Here is a 21,989-nt window from a genome sequence, read left to right as displayed (position 1 = left end):
TTCTCAAATATGATCATTTTATTACCGATGCCGATGTTGTGCTTCATAGTTCCTTTAGTTGTCGATATCCGAAGAAGAGGAATATCTCGCCACAAGTCTTTCTTTCTTTCTGCCTTTCCAAAGAAATAAATACAGAGCTTCTGCGAGCTTATAATTCCGTTCTTTTTCCAAATCGCGGACTTTTTGAAGAATTTGATGGTGTGTGTATTGTACGATTTTGTTAATAATTCTTGCCCTTATGTCTAGGGGTGGTGTGCCTCCCCCTGCTCATCACAGTAGCGGCAACCGATGCGTCTTGAGCGGTCCATCGACTCAGCCTCTCCCTGCTCATCTGCAGCCCACACCCGCCCACCTCCAGCCCACTCCTGCCCACTTACAGTCCACTTCAGTGTACGGCGGGCACGCTGGCAGTAGCAACGCTGTGCATATGGCTGCCTACACAGCTGCTACTGCTGCTGCCTACAGCGCTCTCTCGCCTCCCAAATCTCAATACCAGAACATTTGGTTTACTGACTGATTGTGCGACTACGTCCACGTGTTGCCCGGTGCTATTGTCGCCACCTCATTCAATTTAAACCCCACGGTTATTACATGATTCTGATGGAACACATAACTTCTTACTGCACCGATATCACCACATGCAGTCATCTTATCGACATCTTATGGGACGGCTATATAAGCCTTTACATGACCAGTTTGATGGTGTCGTGACCTGACCGCTTCTGGCTTTCTTATCGGTCTCCTCATTACCTTCCAACAAAATCCTGACCAGTAACTGGGGGTAGAGGCTCGTAACCTCAGATGGACGTCATGATCGCCGCCGCGTTTTTTTGAATAGTTGATGAGCAAGTATTTTCTTGGCAAGATGTTTCGTGGCAGTTGCATCTCTGCATCCCGATGTTCTTTGTGCTAAACATTTATTGCTTGTTCACGTTCACGCAGGCTTCTGTGTTTCTCGCTGCCGTCGTAAATTAAGTAAATGTTAAAACTCGAGTTGAAGTATGACTCTCGAAAACTCGAGTTTCCACGCTGGTCATAACCTTATGTGGTTGAATCTAATCCGTTGGGTAAATCCTACCTAAGCAAATACTTCGATGTAATTTTTGGTCAGGCTCATGATTTTTAAGCCTGGACTTTCTTGTGAATGATTCATTATCATGCTTGATATAGTGTTTGCTATGTTCTGAGTTCAGTAGACTAATGCTAAGGTCTACGGTGTAATTCAATCCTAATGTGTGTGTGTGTGTATATCGATACCTGACGTGCCCTGGTAATGAAGTTTTGTCTCGTATTACACTTAACTAAGACGGTCTCTTATCACCAGACAATGGCCAGAGTCACGTCACTCTTCGCTGCTACTCCGGCTGTTTCCTTTTATCCATCTTAATTTAACTTACTGCACTGAGGTTCATTCAGTAGCACTTCTCTCTTCCGCGCTTTCATTCATTGCATAAGGTTCTTTTGGCTCCATCACTGGATCGCTGAACGTACAGGTTCTGGCCACTTGCAGTGACTTCACAAGTCGGCAATTTTGCTCAATAATAATCGCCTGAAGTCTCTTTGTTCTTGCGTTGCAGTTTGGTTCTCACCCTACTGCTATTGTTCATGGTTATATTAATTTAACGCGTATATTATTTAACTCTTGGTGTGTCCCAGTTCTCTAAGTTTAATCGTGTTGCAGTACAGATCTAGATTTATTAACTAATTTCAAACTAGCTGAAATGAAGAGCTGTACGAACTTCCGTCAGTTTGTGAATAATTTTGTATTTCAAGGTTTTTGTTCATGTTCAAAACTTCCTTATTTACTATAACCTTAACTATACGACCGAGCCTTGCTTCAAGACTTATCGTGGCCCGGGCATTGTTTTTTTTTTCTATCCCTAGTGTATATCTATACCAAGAGCTCTAACTAACATTAGTTGTCGATAGCTGTCTAGTACACACTTCTTCCTCGAGATGTACTTCCAGATATTTTCTGCCGTTTTTATTCTTGACCGTCTCCTGAGATGAAGTACCTGTCGTAATAATGTTTCGTAGCTTTAGATAGTATTCACAAATTCTGGCGATATACTTTTCTCTTGCTGGAAAGCTTATATACTAATCTTAAACGCCCTTCATGTCGAAGAAAGCCAAGAAGATTCCTCACCTTTTATTTGGAGGAAAACTGTTGTTATTTTCTAACACTAGTGTAAAACTGGTCGAGTTTACTGAGCAGTTTTCAATAGTACATTTTTATTGAGTTTTCTGGTGAATGCTAGCATTGTGTAGTGGCTTCCTCAAGGGAGCCTGAGTGTGATCCAAGGTTTCCTGAAGACGCCGTCGTGTCAGCAATGACTGCTAGAACATTTGTGTCTAAAATGCCCAAAAGTGAATAGTGACTTTTGTGTTGATAGTATTCAGTGATATTGCTTTGACAATTTTTATTGTGAACAGAACCTTCTGATTCTAAGGGCGTCAAGAAGTGTTCCTAATAAGGAAGTATCGAACAAGAGAACTCAGTGTGAGCAGTGTTGGAAGTGCTTGCTGTACCCTACAGTGAACTGGATCTTCCCTTGTGAACCTGAAGATTTGGCCTGACGCATCGTTTACCAGGCTTTGTGATATTCTTTTCAGCGTTTCATTGAAACCCCGAGATGTGATAATTTTACTGCAATGACTAAGTGGAGTGCGCATTTCGTAGTGATCTGATGCTTCTTCTGAAATGAAGCATTCGAATTTTATAGCAGTGACGATGGTGAGGAAAGGACAGTTTCCGTCTCACCATAATAATTTTTTTAACTTATTTGCTTTTCCTCGAGTGAAATGTGCATGTTTTTTTGACTGTGACGACTTGAAGAAACGCCGGCTCAACATATTTCCCGACAACGAGCATCTGGGAAGTGCTCGCTGAGGTCGGGTGTCGGACAGCCTCTTTGTTATTTACCCCCCGAGTGTTTGGTTAGCTTTAAGTATTAACGGTGCCTCCACTAATTGTTTTGGGCATAGATAATCTTCGGTGTGCTGTCAGACGATGTAGTTTTCTGGTTATAATTTGGTGTCTTGATTTTTATTTTCTTGATTTGCTTGAAGTAGAAACGTAAGCTGCGTGGTAGCGAATACTCGATGCTGGCTTCTAGTTGTCCAGGCTCACCGGAGTTTCAAAGAGCTTTCTTAGTTTGTGTATAAACTAAACAAATAATTAGCTTGTGGACGAGGTTAGTCCTTAATATGCTTCTTAATGTCATCATTTGGGGCCAATCTTATTGGAGTAAGTCTGATGGAGCAGCGCGATTTAAGATGTGATCTGTTAAGAGATCAGAGTTGAGTGGAGACATGATAGTGCTGAATTGATTAAATTTTATTCGGAAATCAGACTCGGCTGCATTTCGAAATATTTCGGAGATAGGTCGGTGGTACAATGAAAGTTATTTGGTTACATTTCAGTTTTGTAAGCCATTTAGTATTATTTTCCCGAGGTTTTAGGTTGATAGTAAGTTATAAAGTGACACAAAACTTGCAATTTATATCTTGTATTGGTGCCACAGTTGAAATTTGCCGAGCTGATACGTCGGCATCATCGTATCTATTTTACCACTAACCCCATGTTGGCTGAGGTTTTCTTAGTTATATATTTACTCTTCCACTTCTCTGATTACAATTCTTTTTAATTCGTTTGTTATCGGTTTGAATTTAATGTTACGAATCTCTCATTCTACATTAGAACGTAAAGAATAAAACGCATGGCAAATGGCCACACTCATTCTGGTTATGAAACAGTTAAAGTAAATACCTACTACTTTACTTGCAATAAGTGGATCAGAATTAGTCTTAATTTTCTTAATTAGTCGTTGCCGTCGTAATGTGAGATATTCCAACATCATTTATTCCAACTCCAGAGGACTTATAAAGTAACCGAATTGAACCAATAATTCTAATTGATTAAACAGCCCATATTGTGTGGGGTCTCTGAATATGCACTTTCACTGAGCGCGAGCATGCGCTTAACTGACAAGTTGTAGGCTCGTTGGTGATTTATTCTGGCGGCACATTTGATATTTTAATAACAATAATTTCACGATGAATGTTTGTAAATGGTTTGGTATTGCACGGCCAACTTAGAATGGTAATTGCTGGCTTGTGTTTAGGGAGACGTGTTGTTGGTCTGGGTGACGGTTCTAACATTCAACATCGAGAACGTCTTTTGGGAACAGATAACGGACGTTTACGCTTAGCCTAATGTTTATACTGGAGTAATTATTCGGATAAACTCTGAGAATCATCGTTGTTTAAATGAAGGGGAGATTTATTTGGATCAATCAGAAAAAATGCTGATCATTTGATTGAAACAGTTCAGAGGTACATTTGTATTCGAAACCGGATTTTTTTTTCTCCAAAAACCACTTTAGACATTTTGACCATCAAATCTCTAGCAGCAATCCAAAATATCCACTAAATACTGATTGGTCCGAAGCGGGAAGCGAAACAAATACATAGTTCAACGACTGTCTAAGCCTTCCACTTTATCGAGTTATTCAAAAAAGCTGTGACTCTCAAGGTATCGAGAACTAGCAATATATCTGCAATCCACAATTCAAAATTCATACACAGGATGAATTCTGACAACACCGATTTCCTCGTATTGCTTTATCAACTACTTGGATGTGACATCGCATGTGACTTCTCATGTATGTTTCAACTCTAAGCCTATGAATTTTACAAATCTTCATTGCACTTAAGCCTTAATTTGCCAGGTGTGAAGATCTGGAGCAGCGTATAGTTGTTATATACTAGTGAGAGATAGCGTTGCTCCGGCCGGGATCAGCTAAGAGCATCATTTTTCTGAACCTGACTCGTGAATTTTAGCGTTAAATCCTCACGTACGGTGTTGCATGTATACCTCGCTGTTTTTTTTTTGTAATATTTTAGCGTGTAGATCATGTTCTTCACTATGCCTGTTGGATCGATGTAGCGTATTAGACTGGACGAAGCTGGTGACCGCATTTTTAGACCTGAAATAACAGCGTTGCCCGATTTTAAGTATGGGGTTTCGCGTCTCTGGCCTGTGGCTCTCAAATTGGAGAAAAATTAGTGCCCTGGAGGTAAGTTATTCTTTGATTGTTCATAGTTGACCTCTCCGGGCTAATGGAGAGGTTAATGTTTCTATGTTAAGCTCAGACTGTGTGAAAAGGATATTGTCTGGTAAACAACTGTTGTGAGATGCTAAACATTGCATTTTGTGAAATCGGGCAACCAGGTGGACGAGTAGAGAGTCTTTGAGCTTACCAGTCATGCGATACTAGTTGTGTGGCCGGTCCCTCATTTTTGATGGTAATATTTTCTTATTACTCTAGCAGCGTTCTGTAGAGAGGCTAAGTATTCGTGGGATTCCATCTGGTTGATACTTTTCTTAAATGATATTGATTAGTTCAGTGCACTTCTAGTTTTCCTTCGACGTTTCAGTTCGGTTTACTTTTAAGGAACTATTACGAGTTGCTTTATCTCTCCGGAGTTGCTTCGTGTAGTTTAGTGATGTTTGATTTTAGCTATAACTATATAGACGCGTGAAGAATGTGCGGCGCCAACCACTGCTCCCCCCCCCCCCCGCCGGTCTCGGTGTCATCTTAAGATATTCATCTATGTTCACGTTACTTGTGCTTACAATTTATATTTGATAATTAATGTTTTTGTGTTGATTTTCGTAACCTTACGTTGGCTTTTACCTCTCACTCGTGTATTCGCTGCTCATTGATCACGTTTTCTAACGTTCTGTTGCAATGATCCCTTGCTCAAGACAGTAACTACGTCTCTCGCGATATGTCCTGTACAAAATTTTGAACTTATTTCTCTTAGAAGTATAGGTATTACAGTTATTTCTCTTATCTCCATTAATGACAGTCGTGTGACTAGCTGTCATTACAGACGGTCGTGTGACTAGCTGCCATTACATAAACTCGCTTTACTCGCAGCATTAATAAAGCTGCCGTATAGTACACCGTACAGGTGATGGGGCTCATGCTTTGAATTCTGTCAGCTTTTAAAGGAATTTCTGGCTATTTGGGTGCTATTTTAATTTTCTAATCTAAATATATGATTTTATGTACCTATTTAAATTGCTGGGCTGGTAACTATACCAAGATGTGAGTTAGTATTTGTACTGTTTGTGTTTAAGAAGCCCCCATTTGTGAGTATTTGTACTGTTTGTGTTTAAGAAGCCCCCATTTGTGCCTCTTGGTTCTAGATGAAGTTGCTAGAGTGGACTGGATAGCTTTTGGTTACCTGCTTAGCGCACCAATGCTTGTTTGTCTAACTTTTATTTACACCCTTTCTAGTTCTCAATGCTCGCGGCTTAAGTAATCTTTTTATTTGCTTGCGTAAAAAGCCCTTCCCGATGAATAAGACGAAAAATTTAGAAGTGAAGGAACCTTCGTCCACTCACCCGGCTACATTGCGAACAAGATTCTTCTAACTGTTTATAACAATTAGTGTCACCGGCATCAAGACTCGTTCCCTAGCCTCTAATTATATCTTTATCAATAGTCAGTACTCGTGCTATGGCCAAAACCAGTTTTCTTGTCGAGCGTGCCTTTAAAGCTATCGGTCCTTGTGTGCTTGACAGCGTCACCTTGCCTGGTAGTTTAATTTTGCCTCTGCTTAGTTTAGTTTTACCCTTCGTCGACTGACGGTCATTTTAATAACCAGGCCCTCAGTTGCGAATATTATTACCAACGCTTACTGTATCCTTAGACGACGGGTTAATTAAGCATGTATGATGTTCACCGAGCATGTTTTAATGCTTTATTTCTATCACTCCGACATCTCAACTCCATAATATTATATCGGAATTTTTTAATGATCATGATTGCTGCTTGTATCATCGTTTTTAGCTTGTTGAGTTGAGGTTCTTAACTTAAGTGTTGAAGATATCGTAATTTTTTTGAGGTTACGGTTTTTTTTTTTGTTCCATGTACCGAACATTAGATCTCCGGGCCTCATTGTTTGAAAGTCCAACCATGGTATTTTACCAAGTTTTCACGGCCGTAGCATATAATCTCTTGGAATATTAATCTCGTGGTATCTAATCACTCGAACGGCTTTCAATTAATGCATAAGATTTAATTATCTTCGATGAGTTCAGGTTTCCATCACGGATATTTCGTTAATCATCCGCGGCTTGTTCCTGGAAATTAATCCTAATTAAGCTTAATTTTCTTAACTAGAGGATCATCACTGCAGGTGGGTCTCGGATTTCGTCATAAGATATAAATTAACCAACAGAAGACGCGTGAAAAAATTACTTGTATGTACATAATTATGTTATTGAAGGCGGTGCGAGGAAGTGCGAGGTTGCCTGCACCCATTTGGGATGATAAGTTTAATAAAAATAATGTAAGTCGTGGGCTAAATTGCGTTACCTGCATCGCTAAGCTGCTTTCGTTTTGTTAATTTGTTCTAATGGTGCCTTCTTGTTGTGAAGTCTTGAAAGTTGTTTACCGCACTTGGGTTCTTTAATTCCTTAGGCTTGAGTTGACCCGCGCATTGGACAGCATGTATCGTGCTCCTGGCCTTCGCCTTTGTTGTTGCAATTATTAGTTTTATGTAAATAATACGATGTATGCAATATAATTTCTTTGGTTCCATATTTTATTTCATTTCCCCATTTTTTCTTTATTTGTTTTGTGTGATGTTTCCTTTGGTTGCGAAAAAAAAACGCTTTAATTACTGATTGATTTCTTTCTTGCTTGTATTTACGTGCGTGTTATGCCTTGTCATATTTTCCTCCCACATGTCCTCCACCAGCACGCCTGCTCAGTGGCCCTTGCTTATATTGCAGTACCGTACGCGCTGCATGTGAAAATTTAGAGACTCAATGAAATAACAGAAAGATGCTCGTTAATTGAAGCTACAAGTCGCTATAGACGAGGAAAACAATGTCACCACAGTTTATCTTCTGAGGTGAGCACCTCGTACACTAAACAATTGCTCTGCTTTCCGCTACAAATACTGTTTAAATTTTTTAATTACATCGATATTATTTTCTCAACCAAAAGCACGCATTAATCTCAGTATATTTTAAAATTTCAGGATGATAGTTTATCCACGAACCTTTTCGTCATTGAATTGTAAAATTAGAACTCACGTTCTTCTTATTCTTATTGAAGAACTACCTATAAATTTGTTATGGATATGATGAATTGTTAATTACATGTAGGTCTGAGTACGGTACGAGATCAGGCGGTCACTGGCTGTATAGCCGCTAGCCGCCGGTCTAGATCGAAGGGTCTCGGGCTGTCTAGCTGTAGGGCTTAGCGTCTCGCGGTTGTAGCGGTTTTCTCTGACAATAGTAGCGATGAAGGGCGCGTTGTGATGACTGGGGGCGGAGAGTGAGCCTCTCTTATAGGCTGTTTGTGTCTGGTGGCTTGGGGCCGTACTATCAAAAAAATATTTAAGACTTCGTAACACGGCCAATCACAGACGTGAAATCGGCCACCACGTGAACTTAGGTCTCTGTGTGTACTTTGAGTGGTGAGTTCTGACGGTACGGCCCTAATTTATATATTGTAACAGGTTAGGAAGCACGTTTTTTAGCAGTATCCTTGTATTCTTCGTGAGACGTCATCGTTTTAAGCAGTGTATAGTCGTGATGTGCTTTCGTCGGGTGTTTAGAAATTACGTCCATCAACGAGCGCTGTTGTTGTTCGTTAATTTAATTCTGTAATCACAATCAAGTTAATCCACGCGGAACACTATAGGTTGGATTGCCTGTTAGGCGTATAGTAAATTAGTACGTAAGAAGGGCAAATTATTGAGAACACGTAGCACCCACAACGAATATTTAACACGCGTAATTTCAATAGGCGTTCTTAACTTCTTATGCTGCGAGTGGATCCTTTATTGGTAGTGCATTAGGAAGCACGCGCCGTGAACCTCTTTCTATGCTTGCTCTTTAGTACGAAGACAAAGGTGTGATGTTGGTGATGGCATGATGAAGTTAGTGATGTCATGGTGGTTGTTCAGGGCGCTAGTGTTGTCACGGTACACTAACAGAACTGGCTCAAGGTGAAGTTTTACAAAGCCACGCCGGAGCTTTTGAACGAAGGTAAAATGAAATTCTTCAGACTCTCGTTCATTTTCCAGAAAATTACAAATTAAATCCAGAACAAATCTAAAAGCCAGACTGGCCTGAAAGGTGCAGGTGTTGCTAAGGATAGGTGTTATTGGCTCATATTGTCGAGAGCCTAATTGTTAATTGCGCAGCAAAGCAAGCACAGATCTTGAACAGCATCAGGGCCGTAGATTAAATTGGAAGCTCCATTCATTCGAAAAAAAATCGTCTAGACTTGTAATATTATTAATGCACGAGGTGCACACAAATTACTTTTCGGTAAGACTAAATATAGTTAGAGACGATTTACTAGTCGCTACACTACCTAATATCTCGCCTAAACTCGCTATTGATCTCATGATCCACGACACGCTAATTGCGGTCTAGAACCGAACCGCAAAGCGGTCTCATGCGGACGCTAAATTTGTTGCATTAAATTGGGTGTGATTAGTAAGAAATGGACATGCGGACCTTGACCTACAAAAATTATTCTTAAACTGTACCTTTCAGAACTTAAGCTGCCGATCGCTTACCTCGACTGACAACGGTCTAAGGCTCTAAGCCTACCCGTAGAAATCTTGTCAGCATTTGCGGAACAAAAGAAAAGTGAAAATTTTCAGTCCGCTCGGTTTAAGTAGATAATTGCTTCTATAGCTGAAATAGGGCTGTGATGCAGCTCCGCGGATGCTCCTATAGTTTTTCTTTTAAACAAGAACTGTATTTGTCTCCGCGTTATTTCTTCGACTTCATGTCGTTCTCTGACATAGTGATGGGGTTTACGTGAAGGTTAGGTAACAATGAAACGTTGCTGGTGTTGTTGATAGATAGCTTTGTAACCCTCTGTGCCTCGTACGTGTGTTCGCATGCACAATTGATGCTAAGTAAACCCTGCTTTTATTATTTATCTGCTATAGAAATCTCCATCCGTTAGTAGTGTTGCGTTCACTTAAAGTTGAAGTACGGGGTTTTCTTCTATATCCGTCAAAGATACATAAAGTAGAACTAGATCGATAATCATGTATTTGCCTCATGCCATTCGGCTTAAGTTCCTTGCAGTGACTAGTATTTATAAGAGGCTCTTGACGCCAGTCTGATTATTATAGGTAGTTGGTCCCTTGTTGGCTAAGCCTGGCCATAGCTTAGCTTCAGTGGTGGCATGACTCCGTAACTCGCACGAGCTTCTGATGAAAGTTTAGCCGTCTCAACGGCATTGTGTTAAATTTTACTATAGTTGGTAGTGAGTAAAGAATTGTGATCAGGAATATCGAAGAACTGGAAATTCTTGGTGAATGTGTAATTATTTGTAAAGAAGCTGCTCCAGCTTTTTCTGTTCGAATAGATGTATTGTAACGTAGACTAGATATTCAATAATCTATGTACAATTCACCCATTTCGCTACTAATAAAGTATTTTCGTACCATATATTACGTACCGTAGTTCTACTATCTACCACTTGAACAATAGCAGTACGAAGCTTGATCGTGGCTAGAAAATAATCGTAGACTTTTCAGTGTTGTTGCTCAGCGTCGTCCCGCGTGACCTTATAATGGCTTTCTAACCTACCCCTCACTCAAGAACTTGAACATGAAATGCCTTTAAATTGTTCTACTTGTAATGGATAGATTTCTAACATCTAAAAAAGGTTTTCTTGTAGGACATCTCGTAGTTTTTGCATAATGTACGTAATGTCTGAATTCCAATTTCATCGTCACATAGTGTATGAATCTTCAATGTCGCAGCACAAGAGTACTATTCACATTGGTTGTGTGAAAAAAAATCAAGGTTTTATTGCTAATCCTACTTAATAACTTGAGATTCTTCGATGCCCTGGCCAGTCTTGCGGTTGTTTTTACCTGAATATTAATAACTTTTTCATGACACATAGTGTTTTAAAAACGTCACTTGACTACCAGTAAGACTTTTCAGCTCCCCACGCACCGCCATATTGTATCTTTGAACCTCACGGGCGTTTTAGTCATCGAGTTAGCCTGTCCACCTCTGTACTCGCGCTTGGTGGCATTTTTCAGCTCGCTGATTGTGAGGAACTGACTTACGAGCTCTAGCCAATATCCTGCACTTTCTTCGAGCATTCTTCAAGTCGTGTTGTGATACTATATTTTCATTTAGAATTTATCGTCATGCTCGTCCGCACGTCGCGATTAGCGCCTCTATCGACTGCAAGAGACTGAACACGGACGATCTCTAGCTACATTTTCTCACGTGCAATTCTGAATTGTGTTAAAACAATAAATTTAAACCCATGATTTCTTATGCTCTTTTAATGTGCACTGAAAGTGGGTACGGTAATACTTTAGATTAAGTGCATCCAAGAAAAAGTTTTTTTTTTAATTATACGTTTTTTGGGGTGTAGATAAAGAATCTGAAATCCGTTTTTATGGTCGGCATCGGAAAACCGATTTTTTATTTTTTATATATTTCTATAGAAAACGATCGATCTGGGAATGAACCTAACCTAACCTAACGTAAACTCGCTTTATAACAGGAAGGTGCGTTTAAACGCGTTCTATTTGATGATATATTTGTTTGTTCTCTACGCCTCACCTAGCCCTGGAAGATAAAATGCAAGTTGAATCGTGGACGTAAAACCCGTGGATTTATAGCGTTTTTAACTTAGCCTCAGTGACCCATATACTCTTGTGGTTGTTTCTTAAATATCTATGCGAAATATTTGCCGACCGCCAAAAGCGGTTTTCAGATTCTTTATCTACACCCCAAAAAAAACATATAATAAAAAATAAAAACACAATTTTTTGGATGCACTTAATCTAAAGTAATACCTGAAAGTGTGGCACGCAATTATGTAATGAATTCGACATTTCATTATAAATTTTTAATCGAATTTTATTTTGATGGGTGAAATTCGAGTGCGATGCGAGGCTTGACCGGGGACGATCAGTAATGACAACACACGTCAACGGTGGGCCGTTTTCAATTCAACAGGCGATAGGTAAAAGTCAGATTGATCTTGCTCGGTTTTCTAACCACCAAAGCTCCTTTTCCATCAACAACGATCATTTTTTATCATAAAATATGCTCTTGTAATTAGATGTGGGAAGTAATTAAAGGTCGTTTGGGTTGGCTGTTCCTAAATTACTCACTTATTCAATTTGGTTTTCTGAATAGGGGCAAAGATAAAAAAGAAATAAATTGTTATCGCTCACTAACTTTCTCCTGCTTAGACGAATTTTGACGCTTGGCTGTAGGTCAGTTTGCGGTATAACTGTTCTTTTATTACTATCATTGTAAGTTATTGATCAAGTTGTATAATTTCGTCATATGCCACGAGCGAGGGCCTGCGTGTGGGACGATATTTTCGCCTTTATTAAACAAACGTATCTACAATGCTTGATAGTAGCATCGATTTTGAGATTGTAAAGTTGTTCTTGGTTTTTGTTTCGAGTTCCTAACACATTTTACTTTCCTAGAGATTAATGTTATCAGACAAGAATAAAAATAAGCAATGTCGTTGGCTTCATCTTCATTCCAGAAAACCCTACATATATTTATATATTTCCGTAAAGTTCGGGAAAAGTGTCAAGAATGACGGTAGCGCTTAATATTGGTAATATGGTTTGCGGCTTTATGTGCGTGTTTGATGCCTGACACAGAAATGTTTCTGAGTTGTTGGGGGGCGCGTATCCAGGATACTTATCGTGTAGGGATATCACCTTAACCCAAAATTTCATTATCAGAGGGAGAACGGGAATGAATTGGATCACAAACTGAAGTTTTATAGTGCAATTGGTAGAAATAAATTCAATTTGAAAAACGCAAAGTAGATTTTTGGTACGTACTGTATTTTGAAACGAGAGTAAAATGAGAGGCCTATCTTCTATGTAAAGTGTGGATTTCGAGTGGCCTTCATTTATAATTCATTGGCTTTATTACTAATAACGATATTAGGGATTATTGGAATGACAGGACTAGGTTTCCAAAATTTCAGGTATTATCAAGCCCTGGCAGCCATGGCTAACCAGCCAGCATTGTACACGAGTGAGGTCACTACATTTCGTCGCCAGTCAGATCAGCACCGAGTGGTAATAAACATCAATTACCAGAATCGGTTCATGGTAACTTGAAAAGGGCTTGCATAGAAGTAACTCTCCCAGGAATTTGAAAACTCTACCGCCAACACATTTTGAACGAGTTTCTAGTCTCGGCACAACGTACGTTTATACAATTTGGTGAGCAGCCTCGGCTCGTAATTTTAGTTAAAATACATTGCTTATCGAACGCAATTGTTCGCGTACACTCTGTGATGTTTGCTGAGAGAGTCAAGTTTTAGAACTTGGTGTTTGCCATGTATCGTTTCAGATTTGTATATATATTTTGAATGTGTCGACTCGTGCTAATTCAGGCGCGAAATTTGAGCATTCGAAGGCATGGATTATTCCGTCATGATTGGTAGCACTATCATAACGCTTTAAATTTCATACTCCTCCAACTAACACGGAAATCCTATGCGCGCTGACGAATGTTGATCAAATTAAGGTGTAGGTTGCTGCAAGGAAATTGTCTTGCTTCCTGAACCGTCAATTTTGTAAATATTGGTCAACTTGCTCGATGATGAAATGAAATTTATTGCGCGTTTAGCGCTATTCATTTCCATTTGTCACCTTGTTACTATAAAATCCCAACTATTGACCTAACGACGGTTTTCAGTATTAGGTATTTGTGAACCTGCAGTGTATTGCAAGCCTTTGGTGTGTGGGCTGCAACACACCAGATATTAGATAACATCATAACAAGTTGGAGGAATCCTGGAAACAAGTCAGTGTTGACCCTCAACTAGCAATATATGTAATGTAATATATGTATGTAATCAGCCTCCCTGATTACATCGTTGGCGCTCCGAGTATGAACGCGTTCAAGAACAGACTAGATAAAGCTATGGAAATATATATATATATGTTCAGACTTGAAATGCCTAGCACCATATCGAACCCGGTGGAAGTCTAGTAGCTATTTCAAACTATCGTCAGTCCTGAAAATATCCGATCAAATGACACGATTTTAGATCTTCTGTGAACAAGGCACGAAAAGTGAAAGAATCGGGAGCGCAGCCGTGCACCACCAATTTTGTGCATCAACAAGCCCTGAATTTTGTGCACCAACAAGCCTTGGATCTCTTCGGACATCCACCAATCAGCCGTGACCCACTCGGCTTTGTCCATCTCCGGCCTGGCATAAAACCTGCCGTGCACCACCAGGCCGCGGATCGAATATGACTTCCGGGCATCGTTAAATTACGTAATTTTTCGTTCACCGTATCTAAGGTTAGGTTTCAGATAGCAAAGTTCTGTTCCAAAAATTATCGTCCTTCGACGAGTGACCGTTCGACCGAGGGCTGGTTCGACCCACGGCTTAGATACGGACGGCTTGAAGTGTTGAAGGCTACGTTCCGGAAGGCAGAAATAATGATAGTCCATTACATCCAGGGCAGTGGTGGTCTTCGGCAGGCGACCCAAAGAATCGGCAACAGGCTACATCAGAAACTCTCTTCAGCGCCGCCATCACTACCGGTATGTTATGTTAATATGGATTGCGGTTGATTTTGCATAATACACAAGTTACGTAAAAAGTTAGTCGAAATATTAACAATGATTGGGTTGCTAGAATTAAGTTGCTAGTAGAAAAGTTATCATAACATTTGAAGTCTTCGAGTACTTGTGGTCAAGTTAAATTGAAGTAGCCGAAAGCGGCGCTGATCCGACAGGGAGGAGACCGCGCCAAGGAGGAAGACTGCGCCAGAGAGGAAGACCGCTCTAAGGTGGAGACCGCGCCAGGAAGAAAGACCACGCAAATGAGGAAGATTGCGCCGGGAAGAAAGACCGCGCCAAGGTGGAGACCAAGTCAGGAAGGAAGATTACGCCAGGGAGAAAGACCACGCCAATGAGGAAATTGCGCCAGGGAGAAAGACCGCGCCTAGATGGAGACCACGCCAGGTATGAATATTACATCAGGGAGGAAGATTATGCCTGGGAGGTAGACTGTGCCGGGGAGAAAGACCGCGCCAAAGTGGAGACCACGCCAAAGAGGAAGACCGAGATAAGGTGGAGACCACGCCAAGGTGGAGACCACGTCAGGGAGGAAAACCGCACCAGCTAGGAAGATCGCGACAAGGAGGAAAACCGCGCCAGGAAGAAGGCCACACCAAACCAGGCCTTAGTACTGGGCACCTACCACACCTGGGGTGCCTTTCTCACCTGGGGGCACCTACCATACCTAGGGTCACAAACCACACCTAGGGGCACCCACCAAAACTGAAGGCACCCACCTAGACAGGGGGCACCCATCGCACCTGGGGTGCGATAACGCTTGTAGGAACCTACCACTTTTGGGATACCTGCCAGGCTTGGGGCACCTCAATTCTCATACAATTACCTCCGCTAGCTCAACGTTTCGAAACGGAGCAGTACTGTTGCTTCCATGGGATTTTAGAAGTTCCGTGGTGACGTGCCAGCGGGATGCAGAAGTTCGTCATCACACACCTCCCACTTCAAAGGTCAGAACAATACTCCTAGGCTGGTATCAAATAGACTGCATACTACGACTTTTTCGTGGGCTGGAGGCCGTACGGGGTTGAGCAATTGTCTTTGTGATCTTATAAAGCTTTTGCCTCGTGCAAAATCTGTTGGTGGCAGGTTGGCCCAATGGTAGCAGTTCAGAGTTCCAGGATAGGAGCAGCGAGCTAAGGGTTCGACCACGCAAAAGTTCTAATCAAGTCGGCGAGGTGGCCGGGCTGGCTACGCAAAATTGACGCATTGAGTTGAGTGTTTGATGCCGCAACAAGCTGTGTATTGTATGTTCTGCGATGTTCAGAATCGGCGACTGGTGTAACGGCCCAATTAACACTGACATAGCTATACTATGCTGTAAAAATTTAATTAGGGGAAGTTGTTCCTATTTAGTGGTATAGTCTATAGACTACGAAAATTTGCGAGACTTAAATTTGGTTCTTTCATCGAATCCCTCTCGATCCACCCCTAAAATTAAAACCTCAGTATTTATTCCACCATGTCCAAACTATTAATGCTTCTGCGCTTGTGATAGTCATATCATGCAATTCTAACATTGGATTCCTCGAGCCGAGATATAAGGCAATGATAATAAAATTAATTAACATAACATAACATAGTGATGTCGGCTCTGAAGTGTAGGCCTGATCTGGCCTGTCGCCGATTCTTTTCCATTTCGTGCCTTGTTCATAGATCTAAACTCGTGTCATTTGACCGGATCTTTTCATGACTGGCGATAGTTTGAAGAAGCTACTAGACTTCCTGACTTGTTGGGATTTTGAGCTACCAGGCGCTTGAGAACCTCTTCTTCGTGTATTTCAAAACATGTTAACTTCGAGCCGACTGGGCGCTCCTCAATATCTGGAATACTGTTCAAGTCCTAATTAGTCAATTAGGCATCCGGAAAACAATTTTTCAATCTTCATAGGCGCCATTCAGGTCTTGGTAAAGATCAGAACAATTCTTGCGCATTATTGCAGAACTTTGATAACTGAAGACTGGGATCGGTCATGGTTGAGCCATGGTAATCGGTGGATGAATTCCTGGACTTCTCGTAACAAATACGGACAGTTAACCCCCTTCCGAGTTCATTCGTATAGGATGTGAGCGTGTATGGCATACGATAAAGGCTACATTACTTCAAATATAGAATCATACATCTTATATTTTGAACAAATCCTTTTTAATCGTAATAGCCTTAAATAAAAATTGAAATTTTTCAATTTAATTCGTGATTCTGAGGTCTTAGTTATTTATTTTGCTTTGGAAACTAACTTTTTTAGCTTGGACTCTTCGACTCTTGAAGTTGGAAACAGTTGTCTAATACATTTTTTTCAGAATGGAAGAAGATGGTGAAATCTTAGAAATTGAACCAGATGAAAACCAGCAATCTGATTTCAGGTGAGTTTTGCTAGTCTGCTAGAATATAACAAAGTTAAAATTTGTACACTAATTTTTTATTCAGACTAAAGGACTACTCATTATGAGTAGGCCAGACTGGAATAATGGGCAGGAGCCAGGAGCCACCCGTAGAAGAGCAAAAATCACCCGTGAACGTGGAACAATTTCACCCGTGGCCATGGATAATTTCACCCGGTGGCCAATGGCCATGGATAATTTCACCCGTGGGCATGAATAAATTTAACCGTGCCCGTCGAGCTACAATTTCAACAGTAATGGCCAAAAGCCCTTAAAAAGCACATCACCAGAAATAATTGATAACATGTAAGGCTGTGCTGAATTCGTCGTACCTTCTGGCTTCTTTCACAGATAAAGTCACGCAGCACTTGCAAGAATCTGTTGCCTTCTTGGCGGGCGGTCTCTCTCATAATGCGGATTGCGGACACGCGAGCAGCTACATCAAACCCTTCATTCTTCAATAGCGAAATCTTTAAATAGGTTCGAATAATAATATGTGATTCATTTGAGTAGAGTTACGAATTTCAAGAAAGCGTAAATCAGAAAATTAAAAATCCATGCTAAGAATTATGATTTTGAAATTAACCTCATGACAAACATGCAAACATTTAACTTTGTTTTTGCACGTTTGTTTGGACATCGATCATGTTCAGCTAGTGGTCGTGTCAGAAAACCTGAGAGAACAATATTCACTTTCAGTTTTATAAGCCAATACAATACATAAAACCAATGTATTCGATTAGAAATTTCTATAATTAGTAAAAACTCGTCTTACTGATCGACTCATCATACAAATTTTGATTAAACACATTAGACAATCCATGTTCATATTAGATCTGAATGTCACTCCTTACATAATTTTTATATGATTAATACGTGCTGAACTGTAGCCTCTGAGTTACTGTTCATTGGACATCGATCGTGTTAGCTATCGATAAAGCTATGGAAAAAGATATGTTCAGATTTGAAATGCCTAGCACCATATCGAACCCGGTGGAAGTCTAGTAGCAACTTGAAAATATCGTCAGTCATGAGAAGATCCGGTCAACAATTCACTACCGCCCGTTACGTTCACCAATTTGCACTCGTGAATGAGGCACAATTACTCACTAGGGTGAGGTCAGGGCTTGAACTATTGTTGCCGCGTGTCTCCCGCGGGTGAGGCAAACACGTCGCCTACTTCTACTTGATAGGTTGGCAACAACCTACTTGGGAAGTGGATAATGAGGAGACTAAAATTGATCTTTTATTACTGACAAATGAAACAGAATTTAGATTACAGTTCAATTAAATGGCTCTTGGTTATGAAATGCACACAAGGGTGGTGCATAAGTGAATGAAGAATGTTGGTATACCTAAAGAGTTTTGGAGCATAGGACTAACGAGCATAGGAGTTAAGGAACTAAGGAGCATAGGAAACATGGAGCGTAGGACCTAACTAGAACAGGAGCATGGACTAACGTACATAGGAGCATGGACTAACGTACATAGGAGCATGGACTAACGTACATAGGAGCATGGACTAACGTACATAGGAGCATGGAATAGGAGCATGGACAAGATGCATATGTGATCTGCCATAAAAAGAAAGTAAAACTTATTAATATTATGCATCATAGCCCTAAGACTATAAGATAAAGAATTGGATTAAATATGAACAAACATTAATTAACAAGCAGAAAACAGTAATGATCAAGAACCTTATGATGATATCAAACTTGTATTGCAGCAATCAGCTTAATGAAGAATTAATGAACACCAAAATATATAGTTTGCAGAATTAAAACACACTGAACACAATCTATTTAACTACTACATTAATTTCTTAAGAACTCCATAGTATTATAGAAACGACTCGACAACCAGTGTTTTCAACTTAATCGCCTGTAGAACCATCCGACATACGACTATCATATACATATGCTTGCCGACGATCCATTCCTTCAAGGCGATGGTATGGGTTGAAACTTGAAAGTTATTGGAGAACGACGTATCAACCGATGTGGAGTAGCAGCTTGTGAGGCTGTGAGCTGAAGCATTGTTGGTTTTAAGTTCATGTGGTACGATGGGTCAATTGAGTACAGCTGCTTTGGTGCCACTGCCAGGATGGCTTTATCAATAGCATTTAGAAGGTTGATGTTGGGCGTTGGCTCCAGGGCTGATTTGAGGTAATTTGCTGGTCTATGTCAGCGCACCTCTCGTTCGGCCGCTAGGCGCGAGAAGTTGAGAGACGGTCGGTAGCAGCTGTTCACACGCTATTTTGTAAAATTGCCCGAGAACAGTAAATTCTCAGCCGCGATTTTCGAGAAGCACCCGGGAGGACGAAAATTGCACCCGCGATTTTCCAACTTCACCCTTGAAGAGCCTCTTTTCACCCGCGGTATTCTAAAAAATCTGCCCATTATTCCTGTCTGGTGACTATGAGGACTAGGCATAGTGACAAAGCCATGGTCAGGAAGATGTGCCAGGTGTGCGGGAATTTATTTTGTCATTTTAACGACCTGCGCGGTGCGCCGTAATATGCTGGTAAAAAAATGCGCCGTGCGCCGTACTTTAGAAAGCTAAAATAGTTCTACTATTTTAGTCGACAATATACGCAAGTATATTGACTACGCGAGTCGAACTGACAATAATAAAATGTAAGACATGTCCGGGTTACTTCTGATTCTTCCGCTTGTCCGCCTTGTCAGATACGGAACGTAGGGTAATCGTAAACTGCGGCTATTATACATACGAAATGTAAACAGACGGTGTTCAGTGTTGCCATATGACTTTGGAGAAAATTTCTTCTAAAATAAAGTTTTAGATTTCTCATTCACCAAATTTCTGGGATTGCGCGAACACGTGCGCAAAGAGAATCAATTTTCATTACATTGCGCCAACTGAGCACAGCAATAGCTTAAAAAAAGTGAAAATGCACGGGAAAATTCACCGAAAACATACATCATCCTGAGTGTGGTGACAAAGCAGAGAGTTTTTTAGACTCTCCCTCAAGTTCATTTTTGAGTCCTATAAGTAGACCAGTAAAGTATCATGGATACCATCATTATCATACTTAAGAAATTTGTTTAAATTTTGAAAAATTAGGATAATAAAAATGAACTGATTCTAAAAAAGCTCTGGTTTGCCACTATGGCCGACTAGGTACCTACGTACTTAAGTCTAAGACTAAGGTCTAAGCAGATGCCAAAATTACAAAATATGCTGCCTCTCAAACTTAATTAGTCTGAATATTGGCAAAGCAGAGAGTTTTTAGACTCTCCCTCAAGTTCATTTTTGTTTTTTGAGTCCTATAAGTTAAAGTAGGTAGACCAGCAAAGTATCCTGGTCCCTGGATACCTACCTACCAGGCTACCACTTACCAGCATTATCATACATAAGAAAGTGGTTTACATCTTGAGTAAATGAGGAAATTGAAAATGAACTGATTCTAAAAAATCTCTGGTTTGTCACTATCAAGCAATTTTTATTTTAAATAAAAATTGCTTGATAGTGACAAACCAGAGATTCACAACTTGAATTGGACACACACAGATCGTACCAAGCTGTGTACAAAAATTGAAATTTGCTTGATTAAAAGCCTAATAGTTGTTAATTAAAAGCGTAATTAAGTAGTGTTCAATATTCCTTAGTGTTCTAATTCAAAGCCGTGTTGTATTCCAATACAGCTCACACAGCAAACAAAATTCGAGCACGTGGATGACGGCATTACGTATCAGTAGAATTTGAAGCGCGGACGGAATACGCCTCACCACGTGCCCAATATTGCCACAAGCAGTGTCGTAATATAGGGATTTGGTAGGTTTGCATTCTAAAGGCTTTTAAATAAATATGGCAACATTTTGTGACTTTCTTCGTTGCTGGCGCGTAGTACGGTGTTTTGCGAGTCACATAAAGCCAACAGAACTTGAGTAACGCATACGGTTATTTTTTAATAGTTTTTCATTTCTCGATGCGTCCTTAATGTGTCGGAATATACCGTCTTTACCCTAGGCAATCCTATCACCAATTTTACACATTCTTCTGGGGCTGGGCTCTGGCTCTTATCTAAGTCTGTGTTTAAAAAACAATCAATGAAAGAGTTGTTTGTAGTTCTGTTCTGAAATCTTGTGGCTCCGGCATGATAAGATTTAATACATTTGGAAACTTGCTGCCCAATTGTGCACTTTTGGATAAAATTAGATAGGACTAGGAGGTAATTCATCTGGAGGGAATCTTGTGGTTCCGGAAATGGTGGGAAAGCTCTAGTTGCGGCCCTAAAAGGAGATGTTTTGACACTTGTGTGCAGGGCTGGAAAAGTACTATTTTTGTCTGAAACATTGTGGCTCTAATATCATATTATTTCAGTAGGTATGAAATCTCGCAGCTCAAATGTCATAAATTTTTGTTTGATTGAAAAATTGCAGTTTGCACTTCACAAACATGTCGCTTCATAAAATTTTCAACTTCCGCAATCCGCATTGCTTTACCGTTCCCGCCAAAATATCCTGCAGTGCTGCAGAAAAACATAAAAGATTGTGCATAGTTGCGGTCATGTCAAAGCGGTCAGACTGCATTAACACGTGCTCAACTTACAGTAAAGACTAAAGATAAATTTTATCGTTGCCATTTGACTGTTTTGGGGTAAAATTAGAGATTTGGGGTAAAAGGTGCATGGACTTTGTAAATAAATTCACGCCTCTTAAATGGCTTTTCATGGCCGAGATATGGAATTCACGGCTTGGTGAAATGGAATCTTGGCTCGAAGAAATGGAATCACAGCTGGCAAATCCATAAAACCACGGCTCGAAAAATTCAGTCGCGGCTTGCCTAGTAGATGTATTCCATGCCTGCTTGGGTGGAAAGCTTTCCTTAGATACAGTGCTCTGCCAGGGTGTAGAGTTTGCCAGGCCCCAGGGTGCAGAGTTTGCAAGCAGCGTTGCCAAGATACAAAATTTAAGCCCAAAACG

The 21,989-nt window shown here is 40.5% G+C and overlaps 1 protein-coding gene across 1 annotated transcript in view; it reads left to right on the top strand.

The window, feature by feature from the left end:
- The window catches only part of LOC108669187 (homeodomain-interacting protein kinase 2), a 31,746-nt gene extending 24,130 nt beyond the window's left edge, over window positions 1-7,616 (top strand). Inside the window, exon 12 of the mRNA XM_047884981.1 lies at window positions 247-7,616. Within this exon, the coding sequence (XP_047740937.1) occupies window positions 247-517 (271 nt within the window). The 3' untranslated portion in view covers window positions 518-7,616. The remainder of the gene's footprint in view (window positions 1-246) is intronic.
- Window positions 7,617-21,989: the final 14,373 nt, after the last annotated feature.

This window comes from Hyalella azteca, unplaced genomic scaffold (assembly GCF_000764305.2).
Source record: "Hyalella azteca isolate HAZT.00-mixed unplaced genomic scaffold, Hazt_2.0.2 contig16646, whole genome shotgun sequence".
In the NCBI taxonomy this organism is placed as follows: Eukaryota; Metazoa; Arthropoda; class Malacostraca; order Amphipoda; family Hyalellidae; genus Hyalella; species Hyalella azteca.
The sequence above is the reverse complement of the archived record's forward strand: the minus strand, read 5'-3'. Positions and strand labels throughout refer to the sequence as shown.